The sequence below is a fragment of the Trachypithecus francoisi genome, unplaced genomic scaffold, assembly GCF_009764315.1.
Source record: "Trachypithecus francoisi isolate TF-2019V2 unplaced genomic scaffold, Tfra_2.0 Lachesis_group21, whole genome shotgun sequence".
Lineage (NCBI taxonomy): Eukaryota > Metazoa > Chordata > Mammalia > Primates > Cercopithecidae > Trachypithecus > Trachypithecus francoisi.
The window spans coordinates 42,009,746-42,028,608 of record NW_022681467.1 but is presented as its reverse complement, the minus strand read 5'-3'; the positions used below and the strand labels follow the sequence as shown (position 1 = coordinate 42,028,608).

The window sequence follows — 18,863 nt, the reverse complement described above, 5'->3', positions numbered from 1 at the left end:
AGGCGAAGGCTGCAGTGAACCAAGATCATGCCACTGCATTCCAGCCTGAGTGACAGAGGGAGACTCTCTCAAAAACAAGAAACAAACAAAAGTCAAATGGATTAGAGAAATGAGAGGGGTAGATAATTCACTTACACAATAAGTAGTTATGGAAGGCCTACTAGAAGGTTACAATTTTAGAACTTACAACTTATTGAGCACTTACATGCAGACATTTTGCTAAGTGTTGTACCTTTGCAGTGATCTCACTTCTCACAACAATCCATTAAGGCTGGTACCGTTATTCTCTCCATTGTACACATGAGGAGACAGGCTCAGAGAGATTTAGTAACTTACCCAAGGACAAACAGCTGGTAAATAGCACAAATGTCTATAACGTTACAAAGCTCAGGATCTCTACTATGCTCCCCCACATGCCAGACCCAATTGCATTTGTGTAATCATGACATTCCACTGCAGGAACTCCTCCTATTTGATCCCAGCCTGAAAACAAGGCACCTAAACCTAGTTGCCCACTGGGAGCAGTTGAGGTTGAGGAAGAGGGATCTGGAACTCTGCACTTCTGTGCAGTCTTGGTGGAGCTGTCCATCAAGGTGCCTGCCCTCCTTATCTAAAGTGTGGACCTGTTACCTGAGCTCAGCCAATCGAACCCTTTCTTCAGGGACATTGACTCATCAAAGAAAGCTCTGGTCAAGAAACGGAAGAAAAACATGGAATTGATTCACTTGCCTGCCTAAACTCTCAAAGCATCTCCGCTTTCTGTCCTTTTCTAAGCCTGATCTCCAGCTTCCAGCTTCCTGTTACCTCTGTGAGTTAGACACTAGCCTACCAATAAAATCCTTTTCAGGTAAAGTTAGCCAGAATTGATTCCTAAGACTTGCAATCAAAGAACCTGCACTGGCAATATCAGCAAAAAAAATTACACAGTCTTGTCAAGTTAAAGTGAGTGATTCATTCCTTGGATAAATGTGTATTAAGCAGGGTCAGGACTAGAATGAAGCAAAGTGAGGCACCCAGGGTACAAAATTTAAGGCTTTCATCCTCAGTGTTGTGTGAGTGCAGGTTTGGCTCTAACAGCCCTCCCTGCTATCAAAGTTAGTAATAAAAGGAACGGAGAAAATAATTTCTCTTTCCCATAAGAGTATGAAATGAGTGTCCCAAGTCAGCAGGTAGCATTCGAAACCTTCTGTGCTGTGGCTCTGTCCCCTAGCACATCATCTTTATCATCACAAGGTCAAGGATGGGGCCAGCTGGTAAGGAGAAAGAGTAACCCCTGCCAGAGCTTTAGCAATGTTAGCTATGGTTAAGCCTCAGCCTCCCCAAGCCTCACTTTATTCACCTGTAAAATAGGACTAACAAAAATCATCTTTAATTCCAAGATGTTTTGAGGATCAAATGAAACAACATACGTAAAACTGCTTTGCAGACTGTGCAGTGACCTATAAGCGGTAGTCACCACATAGTCTCTTTACTCTCAGTTTATCTGCAAAGGGACAACTGAATACACACCTCCCAGGATGGTTGTAAGAATCTGCTAGACGAACGATTAAAGTACAAACTTTGGAATCCAACAGGCATAGGTTGGCGTCTTGCTCTGCCCCGCACCAGCTGTAAGATCCCGGACCCTCTCTGAGCCTCAGTTTCCTCGTCTGCAGCAAAGGGATCAGGGTGCTCCCTCCACCACAGGGCTGCTGTGAGCATGAAGAGAGACAGCAGGAGTGAGTCCTTGACGCGGTGCCCGGCCTTGTTCCGAACCGCAGGTGCAGTGACGAATGCCACCTCCCACGGATCCCTTCCAAAAGCACAGCTGAGCTGCACCCTTCTGCTTCTGCTCAGCGCCCACGGTCAGCCCAACCCGGTGGTGAGCAGCGCGGCTGCTCACGGCCTCTGACACGACTGTCACTCCCACTCAGTTCCCCAAACCACAGCTATCCCCACTGTTGAGTGTGCGGTAAGTGTCCGCAGGTCACAGGGCGGAGGCGACCAGAGGACCGCTTACAGCTCACAACCTATGATTTGATGCAGGGAACCAAAGCCTTTTCCTTCACTCTAAGACTGCATACCAAAAAGAAAAAAAAAGTTTGGGGGAAAAAGAAAGCTGCCTCTTGCGTTTGCTAGGAAATCACGTTCCTCCAGACCCCGTACCGGCCAAGAAAAGGCTCCTGTTTCTTGAAGACGCCTCTACTAGCTGGGCGGAAGGGCCGGAGTTTTTCGCCTCTACCGGCAGCTGCGCCCACCCCTTCTTGAGTGACAGACAAGCTACCCAATTGAAGAAAGTGAGCTCAGCGTGACGGCGAGACGGAGCAATAGGAGCCCGGCCTGGCCTGTGCGGGGCGGGGTCCCAAGAAGGCAGGGCGGGTGGAGGCAGGAATAGCCGCTGAAGAGAGACCCGGGAGCGGGAGCTGGGCCTAGGTCGGCCCCCTGATGAGTGAGGGGCGCGCCGGGGGCTGGGGGCAGCAGACGGTGGAGAAGGACCCAGCCCGAGACACGCAGGGAAGAGAGGCCGGGCCGGGCCCTGCAACCTGCGTCTGCCCCGGAAGCTGAGGAGCTGAGAGGGTGGGCCTGGGCTGGACCGCGCGGGTTCGTCAGGCCCCCGTAGGGTGGCGGCCCAGCCGGGGCCTCGGGACGGGAGGAGAGACCGGGTCCTGGACCCGGAAGGGGCGTCGCGTGGCGGCAGAGGGCGGGCCAGGCAGTCAGGCGGGGCTGCTGGGCCGGGCAGCGGTCGGAGAGAGAAGGAGGGAGCCGTTGGATGGGAAGATCGGGGGCGGGGAGGGCACCGAGAGGGCCGGGAAGGAGCCGGAGAGCGCTCGTGGCGGCCCCGCACCAGTCCAAAGCCCGGGTTCACGCTCGACCTGGACCCCACTGCCCGAGTCCACCAGTCCGCCCGGTGAATCCTGTATGCTCAGTAGCACCCCCTCCCGCGCTCCCCCGGTGCATGTACTTTCCATCCCCTGCGCTCATCCTTCAGGCTCCTCTTGCTTCCTGCCTAGACAGTTGCAGTGCCCCAAGCGGTCTGCCAGCAGGCACGGGGGTCGCTCTCCTGTCGGCCTTGTACCGTGCGGACAGAAATCCTTTCTTTTTCTTTTCTTTTTTTGGAAACCTTGAGAGAGCGTCTCGCTCTGCCGCCCAGGCTGGAGTGCAGTGGCGCGATTTCGTCTCACTGCAACCTCCGCCTCCCAGGTTCCAGCGATTCTCCTGCCTCAGCCTCCCAAGTAGCTGGGATTACAGGCGCCTGCCACCACGCCCAGCTAATTTTTGTATTTTTAGTAGAGACGGGGTTTCACCGTTAGGCTGGTCGTGAACTCCTGACCTCAGGTGATCTGCCCGTCTGGGCCTCCCAAAGTGCTTGGAGTACAGGCATGAGCCCAGCCGAGAAACCTTTTCAAATTGCAGAGCAGATCTAGATACTTAGCTCATGAAACTGGTCTGCTTCTCACCCCTTTGTAGGATCAGACCCAGAACCTAACCCAGGCCCTGCAGATCTGGTCCCGCCGACCTCTCCCAAGTCTGTCTACTCATCCCGCTTTCTCAGTGCCCTCCACACACTGGCCTCTTTCTGTTCCTTTTACATCCCAAGCGCCTGCCTTCCTTGGGGCCTTTTATTTAGTATTCCTCCTCCCTAGTCTGCTCTTCCTCCCCTGGCTTAGTCTTGTAAACCCTTCTTCATCCTTCAAAGCTCCACTTAAGCATCACTTCTGCAGGGGAGGCATGCTTGTCCCTGACTCTTGGACCAATACCCTACTTTTATCACCTTGGGTACTTGTCCTTCACGACACTTGGACAACTGCAATTTTACATTTATTTACGAAAGTATTGATATTTCTCTGTCCATCCCACCAGATTGTAAGGTCCACGAAGAAGATAGTGTCTGGTTTTGCTTCATGTTGTATCTCTAGCATCTCACACAGGGCCAGGCACTATAAATATTTACCAAATAAATAAAGGCAGGGTTTGAATTTGGCAAGAGGAAGGGGATGTGAATGGTGGTCACTGATGTCCTACCTGTAGGGTAAGGAAACTGACATTTGGAATGCTTTTTGGGAGGCCGAGGCGGCCAGATCACGAGGTTAGGAGATCGACTCCATCCTGGCTAACAAGGTGGACACCCCGTCTCTACTAAAAATACAAAAAAATTAGCCGGGCATGGTGGCGGGCGCCTGTAGTTCCAGCTTCTAGGGAGGCTGAGGCAGGAGAATGGCGTGAACCCGGGAGGCTGTGTAGTTTACAGTGAGGTGAGATCGCGCCACTGCACTCTAGCCTGGGAGACAGAGCGAGACTCTGTCTCAAAAAAAAAAAAAAAAAAAGTAATGTGAGTTATAGATATGATTTTAAATTTTCTGGTAGCCACATTAAAAAATGAAAGAAACAGTTGACATTAGTTTTAGTAATACAATTTATTCCAAAATTATGTTATTATAACATGATCAATATAAAAACATTATTAATGGAATATTTTACATTCTCGTTTTTTGTACTAAGTTTTTGAAACCTGGTTTGTATTTTACACTGAGGGCAGCCTGTGCCACTTTTCAAGTGCCTACTAGCCACATATGGCCAGGGACTGCAGTGTTGGGCTGTATAGTGTCACATATTTTATATACCCTCTAGAGTCTTTTGAGATAACTATTGTTCTCTGCACTTTACTGATATAAATAGTGAAACTTCTAAAAGAGGTTTCCTGCCAGGGATGATTCTAGAGTTTGTAACTGGAGGAGGTGGGATTAGGACTTCTATCTGTTAATCTTCAGTCTGATCTCTCTATATACTTCATGCTGACTCTAGGAGGTGCAAAAGAAGTTTGAAGGTACAGGAAGTCGGGACCAAACTTCTTAGAAAACTTCAATATACAGCATATTCTAGCTTGTTCTGTGCTGAGATGATGTGTCCAGATGTAGCAGTACCACATGCCCAGGTGGCTCAGCAACAAGCATATTTGATGCGGTTGAAGAAAACCCTGCAAGGCAAGTCCTTCTTTGACCCAGTCACCATACCTCGTCCCAGCCTGGACTAAGTCTGGTCCTAGGACCTCGGTAGAAAAATGTACATACCATGTAGCATCTCAGAGGTGCTGGGAATACTAGGCTTGTGTTTGCAACCTGGCTTTTCTCTCTTCATTTTTTTTTTTTTTGAGACAGAGTTTAACTCTTGTCGCCCAGGCTGGAGTGCAGTGGCGCCATCTCGGCTCACTGCAACCTCCACCTACTGGGTCCAAGCAGTTCTTGTGCCTCAGCTTCCGGAGTAGCTGGGATTAGAGGCGCATGCCACCGTGCCCGTTTAATTTTTGTATTTTTAGTAGAGACGGGGTTTTACCATGTTGGCCAGGCTGGTATTGAACTCCTGACCTCAAGTGACCTGCCCTTCTCGGCCTCCCAAAGTGCTGGGATTACAGGCGTGAGCCACCACGCCTGGCCTACAGCCCCAGTTCAGCAGTTGCTCACTGAGTATCTACCATGTGACCAGCACTGTTCTAGGCCATTTTTGGTGATGGGGCGGTGTATGCCATAGACTTCATCTTCAGGATGCTTCAGATATATTTGCAAAGACAACACTGGATCACATAAAGTGACTGACTAGATGGTATGCAGGGCATCATGTGGTGTAATGAAGAGCCAGAATCAGTGTGGGCCAGAGGCTACAAAGTGGGTGTCTCAGCCAAGCTGCATGACGTGTTTTTTAAAATGTTGAATTTAAACTACTCTAGGCAAGGTGGTGCTTTGCAGTGTTACAGACCCTACCTGCAGGCTGCTTGGTTTGTTTACTTGCCTGCTTGGTTGCCTAAGACATTTGAATTTATAACCCTATTAGGCATGCTATGCTGGTTTAATGTGAGTCACTAGAAAAGATTTGTTGAGCACCTACTATGTGCCAAGCATTGTACTGGCTGCTGCTTTGGAACTGATCATAACATCTTCCAAAGTTCTTCCACTAGGAAATAGTAATAATGATAATAGTGGAACACCAACAAATACTTTGCCTTTTATATTGACTTTCCTCCCAGACTGCCTTCACATATGCTCTCTTATTATGTCAACAATATACAATATACCTGCCTAGCAGGTAGGGCTTTCTGTGTTGGGGAAATGTGATTTCAGGGCTTTTGCAGTTTCTTCAAGTTCACACAGTTAGAATTCTGCTATTATGCCTAGTGCTTTATTATCCCACCTAATGTTCACAACAGCTTTACAGGGTAGCATTGATGCTAATGCCTTTTTTTTTTTTTTTTGAGACGGAGTCTCGCTCTGTTGCCCAGGCTGGAGTGCAGTGGCCGGATCTCAGCTCACTGCAAGCTCCGCCTCCCAGGTTTACGCCATTCTCCTGCCTCAGCCTCTGGAGTAGCTGGGACTACAGGCGCCTGCCACCTCGCTCAGCTAGTTTTTTTTTTTTTTGTATTTTTAGTAGAGACGGGGTTTCACCGTGTTAGCCAGGATGGTCTTGATCTCCTGACCTTGTGATCCACTCGTCTCGGCCTCCCAAAGTGCTGGGATTACAGGCTTGAGCCACCGTGCCCAGCCACTAATGCCCATTTTACAGGTAAGGAAATTGTTACTGCTAGGATCCAAGTTCAGGCCTTTCCCACTCCAGAACACAGCTCCTAACTGTTAAGCTACACTGCCTCACGAGAAGGCTAAAGTGGGAAGAGAGCTCAGAAACATCTAGTCAAGCCCCCCCATGTAGATCAGGACCTGAGGTCCAGAAAGGCTTGTGCTTGTGGCAAAGCTGTGCTGCAGGAGAAGGACTAAACAGAAGTGGGGGCCTAGGCCTTCTTTTGTCCGTAACTGGTGGCATGGCCTTGCCAGCTTCTCTGGACTTAAGTTCCCTTATTTATATAAAGAAAGGGCTTGGCCTGATTTTATGCTGAGAGCAGTTTTGTGCTGTTATGGTCAGTACTGAAGGAGTTCACAGCCCGAGATTTTAGTCGTAACCCAGGAGTCCTCCCCGCACACCACACTCCCTCCCTACCCAAGCGCCATCTCCTTGTGCAGCCACCGTTTTCTAAAGTTTAATTCTGAAGTTCATCTGTATTTTCCATCTCAGTTTCTGTTTCCTCTCATTTCCAAAAACCGAGGCAAGTGGTTTGTAAACACTGACTTTCTGTAAATTCATCTCCTCAGTCATTGTAGTTAGGGATTTGGAAAGTTCTAGGCAATTTCTTTTAAAGGCATTTAGTTAGGTCTGGAAGCACCCTGGAGGGAATTTTCCTGTAGAATTCTATGGACACAGCTGTGTGCCAGGCAGTGTGCTGCAAACTGGGGAAAGAGTAGATGGGGGAATAGACTCAGGCTTCATGAGTCCTTGCCCTCAGGTTGTCAACGCTCCTGGAGCTGTGGGTCGGCCCTCGCCACCATTAAAATCATCTGGGAGTTTATAAATGACTTGGGGTATGCATTCACAGCCAGAGTTGAGAACCACTGTTTCTCGGACTTTATCTGATCTAGAGCCTATGTCCCAGACTTGAGCATGCACTTGAACCACCGCAGGATCTTGTTTGAAGGCAGATTCTGATTGGGTGGGTCTGGGCTCCCAGGAATACTGCTGCTGCTGGTGTGCAGATCACACCTACAATAGCCAGGGAAGAGACTGCACACAGAGAATTGTAAATCGGTAGGATCATGAAGGTGTGTATAAAAGACTGGGATCACAGAGGAGGATGCAATTAATTTTTACCTGAGGTGAGAGGATTAGGAAAGCCACATCGAAGAGTGATTATCTTAGCTGGGCCTTGAAGGTTGAATAGAAGTTTGCCAGCTGGACAAGGAGAAGGAAATAATAGCACAAGCAAACATACAAACTCAGAAGAGCATGGTTTTTCAGGGAACAGGTGGTCTGGCAAGAATGTGGCATCTGCAAAAGCGAGTCTGAGAGCCAGCTCCACCGCAGAGCCACGGTGGAACTGGAGTAAGTTGAATGCTCTGCTAAGGAGCCCTCTTAAGCACTACTCTTTAAGTATAGGAACACTACAGAAGGTGTCGATGTAGGATAAGAAAAGACCCAGGCAGTTCTTAAGCAGGAATCAAGATGAAGAAACCCAAACAGTTCCCCTGCCCCCACACCCTTTCTCACCACACTTTTGCCTCTATGTAAGTTTGTGGCTTTTAACCATGTTTGAATGAGTCCTGTGTCTAACACACTTCAACAAAAAGGGGACACTTCAGCTGCTGTTAGTACGGTGGTCCTTCCCAGGGTTTCCAGCAGTAAACATAAGAACCTTAATCTCTGCCAGTCAAATCCTCCCTTTTCTGTACCTCAGAGTCTCATCCTCATTCAGTGGACTGAACTAAGGGAAATTGAGTCACTTCTCAGATGAGAAGATTGCAGAGGGGGAAGCCTTTATAGAGATGGTGTTCTCGATTAGAAAGAGGGCGTGACCCCAACTTGCCTTCCTGATGAGGTTGCATTCTGTTGCAGGAAACATAAACCAAACTTACCCATGCCTCCTTCACCAAATCAAAAGCGAAATGACTGAACAAAAAGCACACATCCATTCTTATCCTTAAAGGAATAGGGGGAAGGGTGGGGGGAGCTGGAAACCTGGCATTCTTCATCCCAAATTCCTTACTAATAGGAGGAGATCATCTTTCACTTCCTTCCTTAAGATGGGTTTTCCAGCCCTGCTGTCAGAATCCAGCTCGCTGAAGCAGCAGTCACTGCATGGGTGATTTATAAAGCTCCATGGGGCCTTTTGTAAGAGTGCTGATTTTATAAGCACACCTAGAAGCCACTTAGAGACTGCTCCATTGGAGACACTAATATTCCTATTTTTCTCTACTTTCCACAGGTCTGTATTTGAGAAACTGGCCTTTCATTCTTATGACTTAGGGTAAAATTGTCTTCAGGTCAGTGTATGCCTCTCTCCTGTTTTGTAGCATTTTGAGTTTTCCACATCATCCTTAGGTCTGTAATGCTTAAAGAGGGGTGGAAGGGAGAAGGCTGGAGAGTTGTTTAATCTGGAAGGGGCCCTCTGGGCCTGGATGTGGAACCACAGCTCCCTTATTGTGGGGGTTTGCTGTTGAGCTACAGTACTGCTGAGAGGCGGACCAAGAGGCTTTTTACAGCCCTGAGAATTTTGCAGTGTTATTGAATTCCTTGTACCTAATTTCCACTTCCTTTCTAGAATGAAAATGAAGGGAGTAAGCAAACATATGCTGGGAGGGTCCCCTACAAGGAGATGTTTTATCCTGGGAATTTATCTGGAGAATAGAATTACTTCTAGTTTCCTATCTCCTGATATTTCTTTTCCATAGGGAGAAAAGCAGAGGGATGTTTTCCTCTTTCTTTTAACTAGAGTTAGATGTGCTAACCCTGATTTTTCAGTAAGATTTATTCTAATGTTCGATATGAAAACAACAGTTTTTTATTTTATTTTATTTTTTAATAGAGACAGGACCTCACTCTGTCACCCAGGCTAGAGTTCAGTGACATGATCATTATTCATTGCAGCCTTGAACTCCTGGGCTCAAGCAACTCTCCTGCCGCAGCCTCCTAAGTAGCTAGGGACTACAGGCACATGCCACCATGCCCAGCTAATGTTTTATTTTTTTGTAGGGACAGGTCTCGAACTCCTGGCCTGAAGTGATCCTCCTGCCTTGACCTCCCAAAGCATTGGGATTACAGGTATCAGCCACTGTACCCAGCCAAAACAAACTGTTAAACAATGGAAATACTTTGTAGTTAAAGGGTATTGGGACACAGAGGGAATACCAGACAACCTGTGCAATTCATGCCCATCCCTGTCCGTTTGGAGCCAGCCTGGCTCCCAGGAGTGGAAGAAGTCAGAACCACAGGGTTTAAGCAGACACAGGTGCTTACTGAGACTTCACTGGACACCAAGTGTTGTGCTAGGTTATGAGACTGCAGAATAACTGTTCTGAAGGAGGAGCTAGTGGAAATGTGTAAATGTGTAACTGTAATAGAGTATGACAAGATCATACTCGTTAATGGAAGTATGAACAGGATTCTGTGAGAACACGGAGGCCCCTATCCTATTTAGTTTTGCCTAGGAAAGGTAGAGAAAGCTAAGACTAGTACAGGGAGGAGGTAACATCTGAACTAGGTTTTCATGCTTGAATAGGAGCTCTTCTAACAGTCAGTAGGAGGAAGAGAATATGCAAAGGTACAGAAGAATTGAACGAACATGGCCTTATAGAAATAGCAGGTAGTCCAGGGAAGAGTCTGGCTAGATTGTAAAGGACCAAATAGCACACAAGGGAGTGTGACCCACCTGTAGACAGTGGAGTGCTGTCTTCTGTTACATGGTGAGTTCTTGTTGTGAAGGTTTCTTAGCCTCAGTGTGCTTTGGTTTCAGATACACAAACCAGAAATCTCCACAAAGCACCTGCTGCAGGTCAGGAGCAGAGCCACCTGCTTTCTCATGGCTTTCCAGCAACACCAGACAACCTGGGATCAAATTCTGGCTGTGCCACTTGCTAGCTGTGTGACACTGAGTCTGCTACTTAACTATTCTGTGCCTCCATTTTCTTATCACTGAAGTGGAGATAATAACATACCACACAGTGTTGCTTTGTGGATTAAATGAATTAATATATGTAAAGCCCTTAAAATAGTGCCTTAGCATTATGTAATTGTTAGCTGATGTCATCATCTAAGGAAGTATTATGTAGAGGGATGAGAACTAGCTTTGGAGTCCTAAGACCTAAGCTGGAGACCCAGTTCTGAAGTGTTGGGTTGACTTACTTTTTTCTTTTCCCTCCCTTCCTTTTTTTTCTTCCCTCCTTCTTTTGGGAGGGAGATGTAGAAAGAGGTACACGGAGAACAAGTTTGTCAATCCATCTGAACTTCAGTTGCCTTACCTGTAAGGTAAGAATGTTTTTCAGACTTCTTATGAGCATCAACTAAAATAATGCTATAGAAGTGAGCAGTCAACTATAAAGAGGCTACCTGGGCTGGGCATAGTGGCTCACACCTGTAATCCTAGCACTTCGGGAGGCCGAGGCAGGTGGATTACCTGAGGTCAGGAGTTCAAGACCAGCTTGGCCAACATGGTGAAACCTCATCTCTACTAAAAATACAAAAATTAGCTGGGCATGGTGGCGAATGCCTGTAATCCCAGCTACTTGGGAGGCTGAGGCAGGACAATCGCTTGAACCCAGGAGTTGGAGGTTGCAGTGAGCTGAGATTGCGCCAGTGCACTTTAGCCTGGGTGACAAGAGCAAGGTTCCATCTTAAACAAATAAAAATAAAGAGGCTACCTGTATGTTACTATTAGATACACAATTACTGCGAAGGTACCGTATAACCGATCTGTTTCAAACAAATCAGACTTATCTAGTGGATAAGAGCAAACCAGAGCAAACTTGTGGATTTTGCTGACATTCATTCAGCCATCGTTAATTAAGTGCTTACCTGGTACCATCATCTTATGCCAGTGATGCTGCTGTCTGCTCAGACCTCCATTTTAGAGTTCCTGCAGAGCTTGGGGCAGTTTTGGTCTTAGGCTTACTAGTTGCAATGAGTAGAAACACAGACTAGCTTAATTTATAGGAGTTTTGTTGGCGGGATACAGTGGACTTTCAGGTTCCGCAAGCATAGGAAGTGTAGCCACGTAATCTGGAAAGTTATCAGGTAATGGCTTTTCCCATCTCTTTCTGATTTCTGGCCTCAGCTCATTTATATATTTCTGGATTCCTCTTGCAGAATCGCTTCCTCTGAAAGGCTCTTGGTTTTTTATTCTCTGTTTCTTTGGCTTATGTGAATCTTTGGCTTGCCATGGTACTTGCTCTGAAGCTTACTATGATCTTACTTCTCCAGGGCCCATTATCACCCAGTTCCCTTAGTCTGTGTCTTTTATATGTATGTATGTATGTATGTTTGAGTCTCACTCTGTCACCCAGGCTGGAGTGTAATGCTGCAATCTAGGCTTACTGCAACCTCTGCCTCCCGGGTTCAAGTGATCCTCCCCGCCTCAGCCTCCTGAGTAGCTGGGATTACAGGTGCCTGCCACCACACCCAGCTAATTTTTGTATTTTTAGTAGAGACAGGGTTTTGCCTTGTTGGCCAGGTTGGTCTTGAACTCCTGACCTCAGGCGATCCACCTGCCTTGGCCTCCCAAAGTGCTGGAATTACAGGTGTGAGCCACCGCGCCCAGCCAGTCTGTGTCTTTTAAATTCAAGAGAAAGAATTGGAATAGTTCAGCTAAAGTTAGTATTCACTTTGGTCCCATCAGCTATGGCAGGGTTGTGGAGAGTGTCATTCAGTTCAGATAGGCTGCCTGGGCTTTGTGGGAAGGACAGAGTCACTGAGAATGGGGGCTTATTAATATCTTTCAAATAGTTCAGTAGTTGCAAATCTCCATGCTTTAAAATGTATATGAATTTTTGAATAGCCAAGAATCATTCAGTGCTAACTTCAATAAAGAGCATCAACCTAGGATATGTCATACGGGGTCAAGAGAAAATAATAGGTATAACATAATGAGCTTTAGCTCATTTATGTCCAAAGATGGTTTTCAGAAAGGAGTTAAAAATAATGTGGGTTGTTTCTTAGCAGCACCATCAAAATTAAGGAAGGGTGTAATAACTTCTTTTGGTGAGGACTTTAAAATGGGCATCCTCACTTGGATTGTTTACATTCCACTTAAAAATCATGGACTTTTAGACTTTGAAGTCACCTGAGGTATGCTTTAGTTCTACACTCACATCTTTCAATAGAAGAAAACTGAGATTTGGTTAAAGGGACATGTATACATCGTGAAAGACCTAGGATTGGGTCCTGAGGCCTTTGGCTGTAAATCCAGTCACTTTTTTCAGCAGGGACAATCATTCCAGCCCAGTGCTCTTTCTGTTGTACCTTCTGTGCCTGCTTATTTTAAAAATAAGAAGAAGCCAAACTAAACAAATGATCTAAAAAGTCATATTGTATAGTTCCATTTATATGGAGTACAAAAACACGCAAAACTCATGGATGATGTTCAGAAGTCAGAAATTCCCCTTTAAAGAACTGGAAGGATTGACGGGAAGAGGAAGTATGAAGTAATTTTCTAGGGTGATGAAAATGTTCAGTGTCTCGTTTTGAGTGGTGGTTACAAGGAGATGCATGTGTATATTTTTATGATGTATATTATATATACAAACATACTTATTGTATGTAAATTATACCTCAGTTTTTAAAATTGACCTCACAGCCATGCAGTCCTGTCTGCTAATTGCAGGAGTTTTGCCGATAAGGATAAGGAGGCATCTCTAGGCATCCAGAGATTGATGGCGCCGCCCCTGGAACGAGAGCTCCCTGCCTTCCTGTAACTGGAGCAGAGCATTTTCCCCAGAAATTATGCAGATAGGGCCAGTTTCTTTTCTGAGGTTTGTTTTGCGTCTAGGCACATAAAAATTGCATGTGAAAAATTCTGCCATGAGCTGCAGAAGTTATGGAACCTTTGGGGGCCGTAAGACCAACCCACTTCAGTCCCTTTAGGCCGCGTTTAATTGCAGTGGACAGAAGTTGAGGCTGGCTCAGAGGAAAAGGGGGAAGCATTGGCCGAAGCCAGTCCAAGTTCTGTCTCCCCATTGTGACTTACTAGCTGGGTGACCTTGGGCACTTAACAAAACACTGAGCTCTAGTTGTGCCATCTTCCAATGGAGGTGATAATCCTCTTCTGCCTAATCCATGGGGCTGCTGGGAGGACACAATAAAATAAGTGAAAGCACTTGGAAAGCTAGTCCCTTTACATTGTCATGGTCTGGAAATGTTGGCTTTTTATAACAGCAGACTTCTGAAGCATCCCATCCTGACTAGGAAATGGTCATGAAAGCATCCCTCTTTCTGAGGCCAGTGGGCTTGTCAGGGACAGGACTTTTACTCCTTTTCATCAAAGAGGTTTATACTTACCAGGCTGTGAGAACTGACATCTGTGTTTGGGTTGAAAAATTGATAGCATACATGCATAATAGCCTCGCGACAGCTATGCTTTGTACGCCAGGAGAGGCAGGTGGTCCCCATTAGCGAGTCGTGAATTGCGGGTGAATGGCTAAACCTGGAGGATGCAGAAAGGTCTTTTTCATTAAGAGAGAGACCTCTCCTGAACCTGTAGGCAAGGAGTATAAATATACATTGAAATAATCCATCAGCCAAGTGACTTCCCTTCGTCAGACCTTGGAGAGAGTGTGCTTTAGTTACTGCTTGGAATACCAGTAAGCTATCAGAGTTGCCTAGGATACCAGTCACATGGGCCCATCTTCCAGACTTGCTCAAGATGATTTATTTTCCTTTATTTTGGAGAGAAGTGGGGGAGGGGGTCAGAGGTACTTGCAAAGCCTTGTCCTTGTAAGAGGGGCCCTTATGTGAGGATATGCTTACCTCCCTCCACTTGAGTTGTCAGCCACCCTTGCCCTTGGCAATAGGGACAAAAATAGCATTTCCTGTCCCAGTTCTCTTCCCCATTTTCTGATGTCGTCCCACACAGAGGAGGCTTTGCATTGTGTCCTTTGAGGGGAAAGGAGTGGCATCGATGAGTGTGGGGGAAGCAAGAGAGCATGAGTCTGGGCCCCGCTGACGCTGGGATCTTCCTAGGGTGACTGCAGAAAGAAGTAGCCTGGCTCCTCCAGCTAACCACTCAACCAAGAAAGGCTGTCTATTCTTATCTGTTTCGGAGCATATGCTTCTCTTCTCCCAAGGTCTCAAGACAGGAATTTACAGTAAATGCGTTCTACCACTGAGTCCTCTTGACTCTTCAGCTGACGTGCCACGCTGGCACATCCTGCTGCTGGCTGATCTGCGGATGATAGCTTGTCCCATTTCTTCTTGCTGATTTAATCTCAAATAAAACCCCAAGGAGAGGTTGTGGTATGATCTAGAGAAATTCACACCAAGTAGTTTCATGTGTTACTTCATGCAGTGTCTGTCTTCGGACTCTTCAAAACATGTAACAAGAGTGAAAAATGAAGATGTACTCTTTTTGTACCTTTCAGATTCTTTCTCCCCAGGCAGCCATGTCTATGTTCTTGTCCCACAGAATTAGAGCCCATTGGGAACGATGCCACCACCATCAGACATTGTCAAAGTGGCCATTGAGTGGCCAGGTGCTAACGCCCAGCTCCTTGAAATCGACAGGTACGCTCCTGAAGTGAGAAGCAGTGGTTCAAGGAAAGGCACCTGGGGAGTGCATGGCAGAGGACATCTTGAGGGATGGGGACCACTGGCATCAAGAATAAGAACCAGCAACAGGAAGGCTAAGCTTTGGGCCTGGCCTACCCTAGGGAAGGTCGGTCACCATGGCTTGGGAGAGGCTTCCTCTTCAACAAAAGCTAATAGGAAAGAAGTTCATTCTCATGCCCCAGCTTGACCCTGCTTGGCAGCCCTCTTGTCAGAACCTTGGCATGAGTAGGATGTTGCTGCTGTTGAAGGCTTTCTTTCTCTCTCTTTCAGAAACGGCCCCTGGCATCCATTATCAAGGAAGTTTGTGATGGGTAGGTTGAAACGGACCTCGTTTTCGACAGTGGCAGCTCCGACTGAAGGAGCACTGCCACACCTTGAGGGGAGTTCTGAGAAGGATCTCCAGTTAGGCAGGTCCCCAGCATGGGGGTCTTGGGAATCATTGTCTTGGGAAGGAAGTACAGTTGACAACAATACCCCTAAGACGTTTATACTTCTTAATTTTTTCCTTAAAGTCTAGCATTGCTCTGCTTGAGGTCCTGGTAGAATCTGAGACCCCTCCTCAGTTCTGCACACCTCCTTTTGTGGTGCTCATCTTTACAAAAGGCTGAGGCCATGATTTTTTCTACATGACAACCTAAAGCTTTGTTTTTTTCCACTGTATTCCAAATAGGCCACCCAATCCCTTGAGCAATTCTTATTGAAAATTATTTATGAGCAGCTTCTGGACAAGAGAGTGGCCAAGTGGGATGTACTGTTTTTCTCTTGCATAGGTGGTCGTTGCCAAACCCAGAGTATTATACCCTCCGTTACGCAGATGGTCCTCAGCTGTACATCACCGAACAGGTTAGTACAGGGAGAGGCAAAATAACTGTGGGCCTTGCTTGGAAGTAAATGACCCAAGAAGACGCACTATTTATCTTCACTTAGCATCCAGGTAGCTTTCATGTGTTGGGTAAAGAGTCACTCTCTGGACAGACTGGGAAGCACCAGCCCTTCTTCCTCCCTAGTGGCTGGAAAAAGGTGGCTTTTACTTGCTGTGGGCCCAGGGTGCTAGAAGAGGATCTTAGAAGCTCTTCGCCAAGGAGTAAGCAGGAGAAGAGGGCCCAGCTGAAGAGCCTCAGTTACATCTACTGTAAAAAAGACAAAACGTTGTTGATTCAGCTTGCTTGTACCACTTTAACATTTTATCATAGTTACTTTTTTTGTTTGTTTGCTTTTCACTACCCAGACTCGCAGTGATGTTAAGAATGGGACAGTCTTACAACTGGCTATCTCCCCGCTAGGTATTCTTTCCTTCGGAGCTTATTCATGTCACAAACAAATATGAACACCTACCATGGCCCAGGCTCTGTTCTAGAAACAAGGACTCTGGAGATTAAAAAGTCAGTCTTTTTGTATCAGGAAATAATACAGGAAGATTAGAGTGTCTTGGTTCTTACCACCTAGTGGGGAGTAAACAAATGTAATTGAAGGCCTGTCTCAAGGGTCTTGAGAAGAAGTTGCTTAGAGAGCTGTGGGAACTCACAAAGGGGACCACCTAACTCAGCCTGGAGATTTCCGGAAATCCTTGCCAGAGAAGGGGTCACTTAGCTCAGATGTTAAAGTATGAGCAAGAATTAGCTAGAGAAATAAGAAAAGGAAAAGTATTCCAGTCAGAAATCAGCAGATGCCAAGGCACATAAGTTTGCTGTGTTTGGGAAAAGCACAAGTACTTGGCAGCTGGAGGCTTGTAGCAGTCATTGAGAAGCCAGATATTCAAGGTTCCTTGATGGCCTGCTCGTAGGTTTGAACTCTGTCCAGAAGGAAACTAGGGACATTGAAGGATTTTAAGCAGGAAGATATGTTATGTTTAGATTTTTAAGTTTTAGAAAGATCACTTTAGTGACTGTGCGGAAGATGGGCCTTAAGAAGAAGGTTGGTGGTAGTAGGAACCTTTGAAGAGGCTAAGGAGGAATGTTACGAGCCCAGTGAAGGCAAATGTAATGGACATGAAAGGATATGAAGAGTATCTAGGAGGTAAGCTTTATGAGTATGGTGACATGCTGGATGTGGAAGGAAAGGGGAGAATGGAGAATGACCCTGGTTTTTGCAAGAGCAGCCCTTAAAGGTCACAAAGGAAGCAACCAGAAGGGCAGAAAGAACACCGAGAATGTGAAGTGACTGAGGAGCTTTGGGCAGGGAGAGTGTCAGGGTTGAGGACAGTATGATCTGCAATTTTTAATGAGCAGAGAAATTTAGTAAACTGAGAACAAAAGCTGTCTGATAACGGGAGGTGAAGAGGACACTAGTGATCTTCACAAAAAAATTACGGTGGGGAGGCCAGGTGGTCAGACTGAACTGGGTCAAGTAAAAGAAAGGTAAAAAAGTAAGGACTTTGAGTCTACTGCTGTATCAAGAAGCTTGGTTTTAAAATAAAACACAGAAGGTGATAACTTGAAGAGGATGTGGAGTCAAAAAGATGTGCTTTTTAAAAGCCCGTAAAGCATTCATGTGTTTCACAAATCAAAAATTTTCACAGAGATGTAGCAAAAGGTCTCCCCCCAACTCCTGTCCCCATCTGCCGAATTCCTCACCTTTCTGACCCTTCATGGTTGTTTCTGTTGCAATTTTGTATGTGCCCTTAAGAATGTGTTAAGATGGAAGACAGGAAGGTTGAAGGTGTAGGAAAGCAGGTAATCAATAGAACAGGACCTTAGTGGACCAGGAGAGGAAGTACTCAAAGCCCAGGTAGAGGGAATCACCTTGACTGCTAGACCCATGAGGAAGACAGCCATGTGGTTGCACCTTTGCTTACATTTGTAGAAGCGCAGCCAGAATATTAAGGACATGATGGCACCTCTTCTCCTGGTGCAGAGAGAGACTGGTTCATCTGAGAGGAGGGGAGGTATGAAGTGGTATTTACTGAATGCCTGTATTTTGCTAAATACTTTGTGTAATTAAATAATCTAATCTTTATAAACATCCCATGAGATAGGTACTCTTGATAGCCACATTCTGTAGACAAGGAAACCAAAGCTTAGAGAGGTTAAATTACTTGCCACACAGCTAATAAAGTAGCCAAGCCTGCTCTCAGACCCAGGTCTGTCTCACTAGGCCTATATTCCTCCCATCATGTTCTTCTGCCTCCCCCTCTTCTCCTGAACTCTTCTCATCTTAAGGACTTCATTCTTCCCTCCTTAGCTCTGGTAATTTAATACGACAGCCTGGGAGTTACTCACTTTTATGGAAGTGCCGACACATTTCACAGACCTCTTGCACAGTGCAGTTGCCTTTCCCAGAAGCACATCTCTCTGGCGCGGGAGGCAGCAGCCCAGAAATGCTGTCTCAGGAGGAAAATTGGCAGAGTTGGAAGTTTCTAAGTGGGATGCAGACCAGTGCTCTTCAGATTGCTCTATGCTGTGACCTTTTCCTGTGGCGCACATTTTGTCCACTGTAGAGATAGTGAGGGCTTCTGTATCGTAGAGAGCATTGTGCTGTGAAGGGCCAGCTTTATAATAGTGAAAGAGGAGAGGCAAAGGGGAGAGGGCCAGCAGGTCTGACTCCTTGGTGGCAGCAGGAATTGGGCTCCAGTCACTTGCTTAACACTGATACAAAGGAAAGAAGACAGGAGTGTTTTTGCTCTTAAGGCTCTTGCTTTCTAGTGGAGAACATCAAATTAACACCCAAAAAACAGAGAATGATGAAACAATAAATTGTAAGGCACTATATAGTAACAAGCTCAGCAGAAGGAAAGCCCAGTGAATGCTAGAGGAGGGATT

The 18,863-nt window shown here is 46.4% G+C and overlaps 1 protein-coding gene and 1 long non-coding RNA gene across 3 annotated transcripts in view; one reads left to right on the top strand and one right to left on the bottom strand.

The window, feature by feature from the left end:
- Positions 1 to 1,045: 1,045 nt before the first annotated feature.
- On the bottom strand, positions 1,046 to 2,226 carry LOC117068867. Its single transcript, XR_004431263.1, has 2 exons — positions 2,146 to 2,226; positions 1,046 to 1,691 (listed from the first exon to the last, which is right to left on the bottom strand). It is a non-coding gene; the product is annotated as an uncharacterized LOC117068867 (long non-coding RNA).
- A 132-nt stretch (positions 2,227 to 2,358) lies between these two features.
- Positions 2,359 to 18,863, top strand: part of ELMO2 (engulfment and cell motility 2) — a 41,057-nt gene continuing 24,552 nt past the window's right edge. For both annotated transcript variants that reach the window (XM_033186615.1, XM_033186616.1), the window contains exons 1-5: positions 2,359 to 2,424; positions 14,963 to 15,058; positions 15,373 to 15,416; positions 15,876 to 15,948; positions 16,334 to 16,383. In XM_033186615.1, the coding sequence (XP_033042506.1) occupies positions 14,984 to 15,058; positions 15,373 to 15,416; positions 15,876 to 15,948; positions 16,334 to 16,383 (242 nt within the window). In that variant the 5' untranslated portion in view covers positions 2,359 to 2,424; positions 14,963 to 14,983. The remainder of the gene's footprint in view (positions 2,425 to 14,962; positions 15,059 to 15,372; positions 15,417 to 15,875; positions 15,949 to 16,333; positions 16,384 to 18,863) is intronic.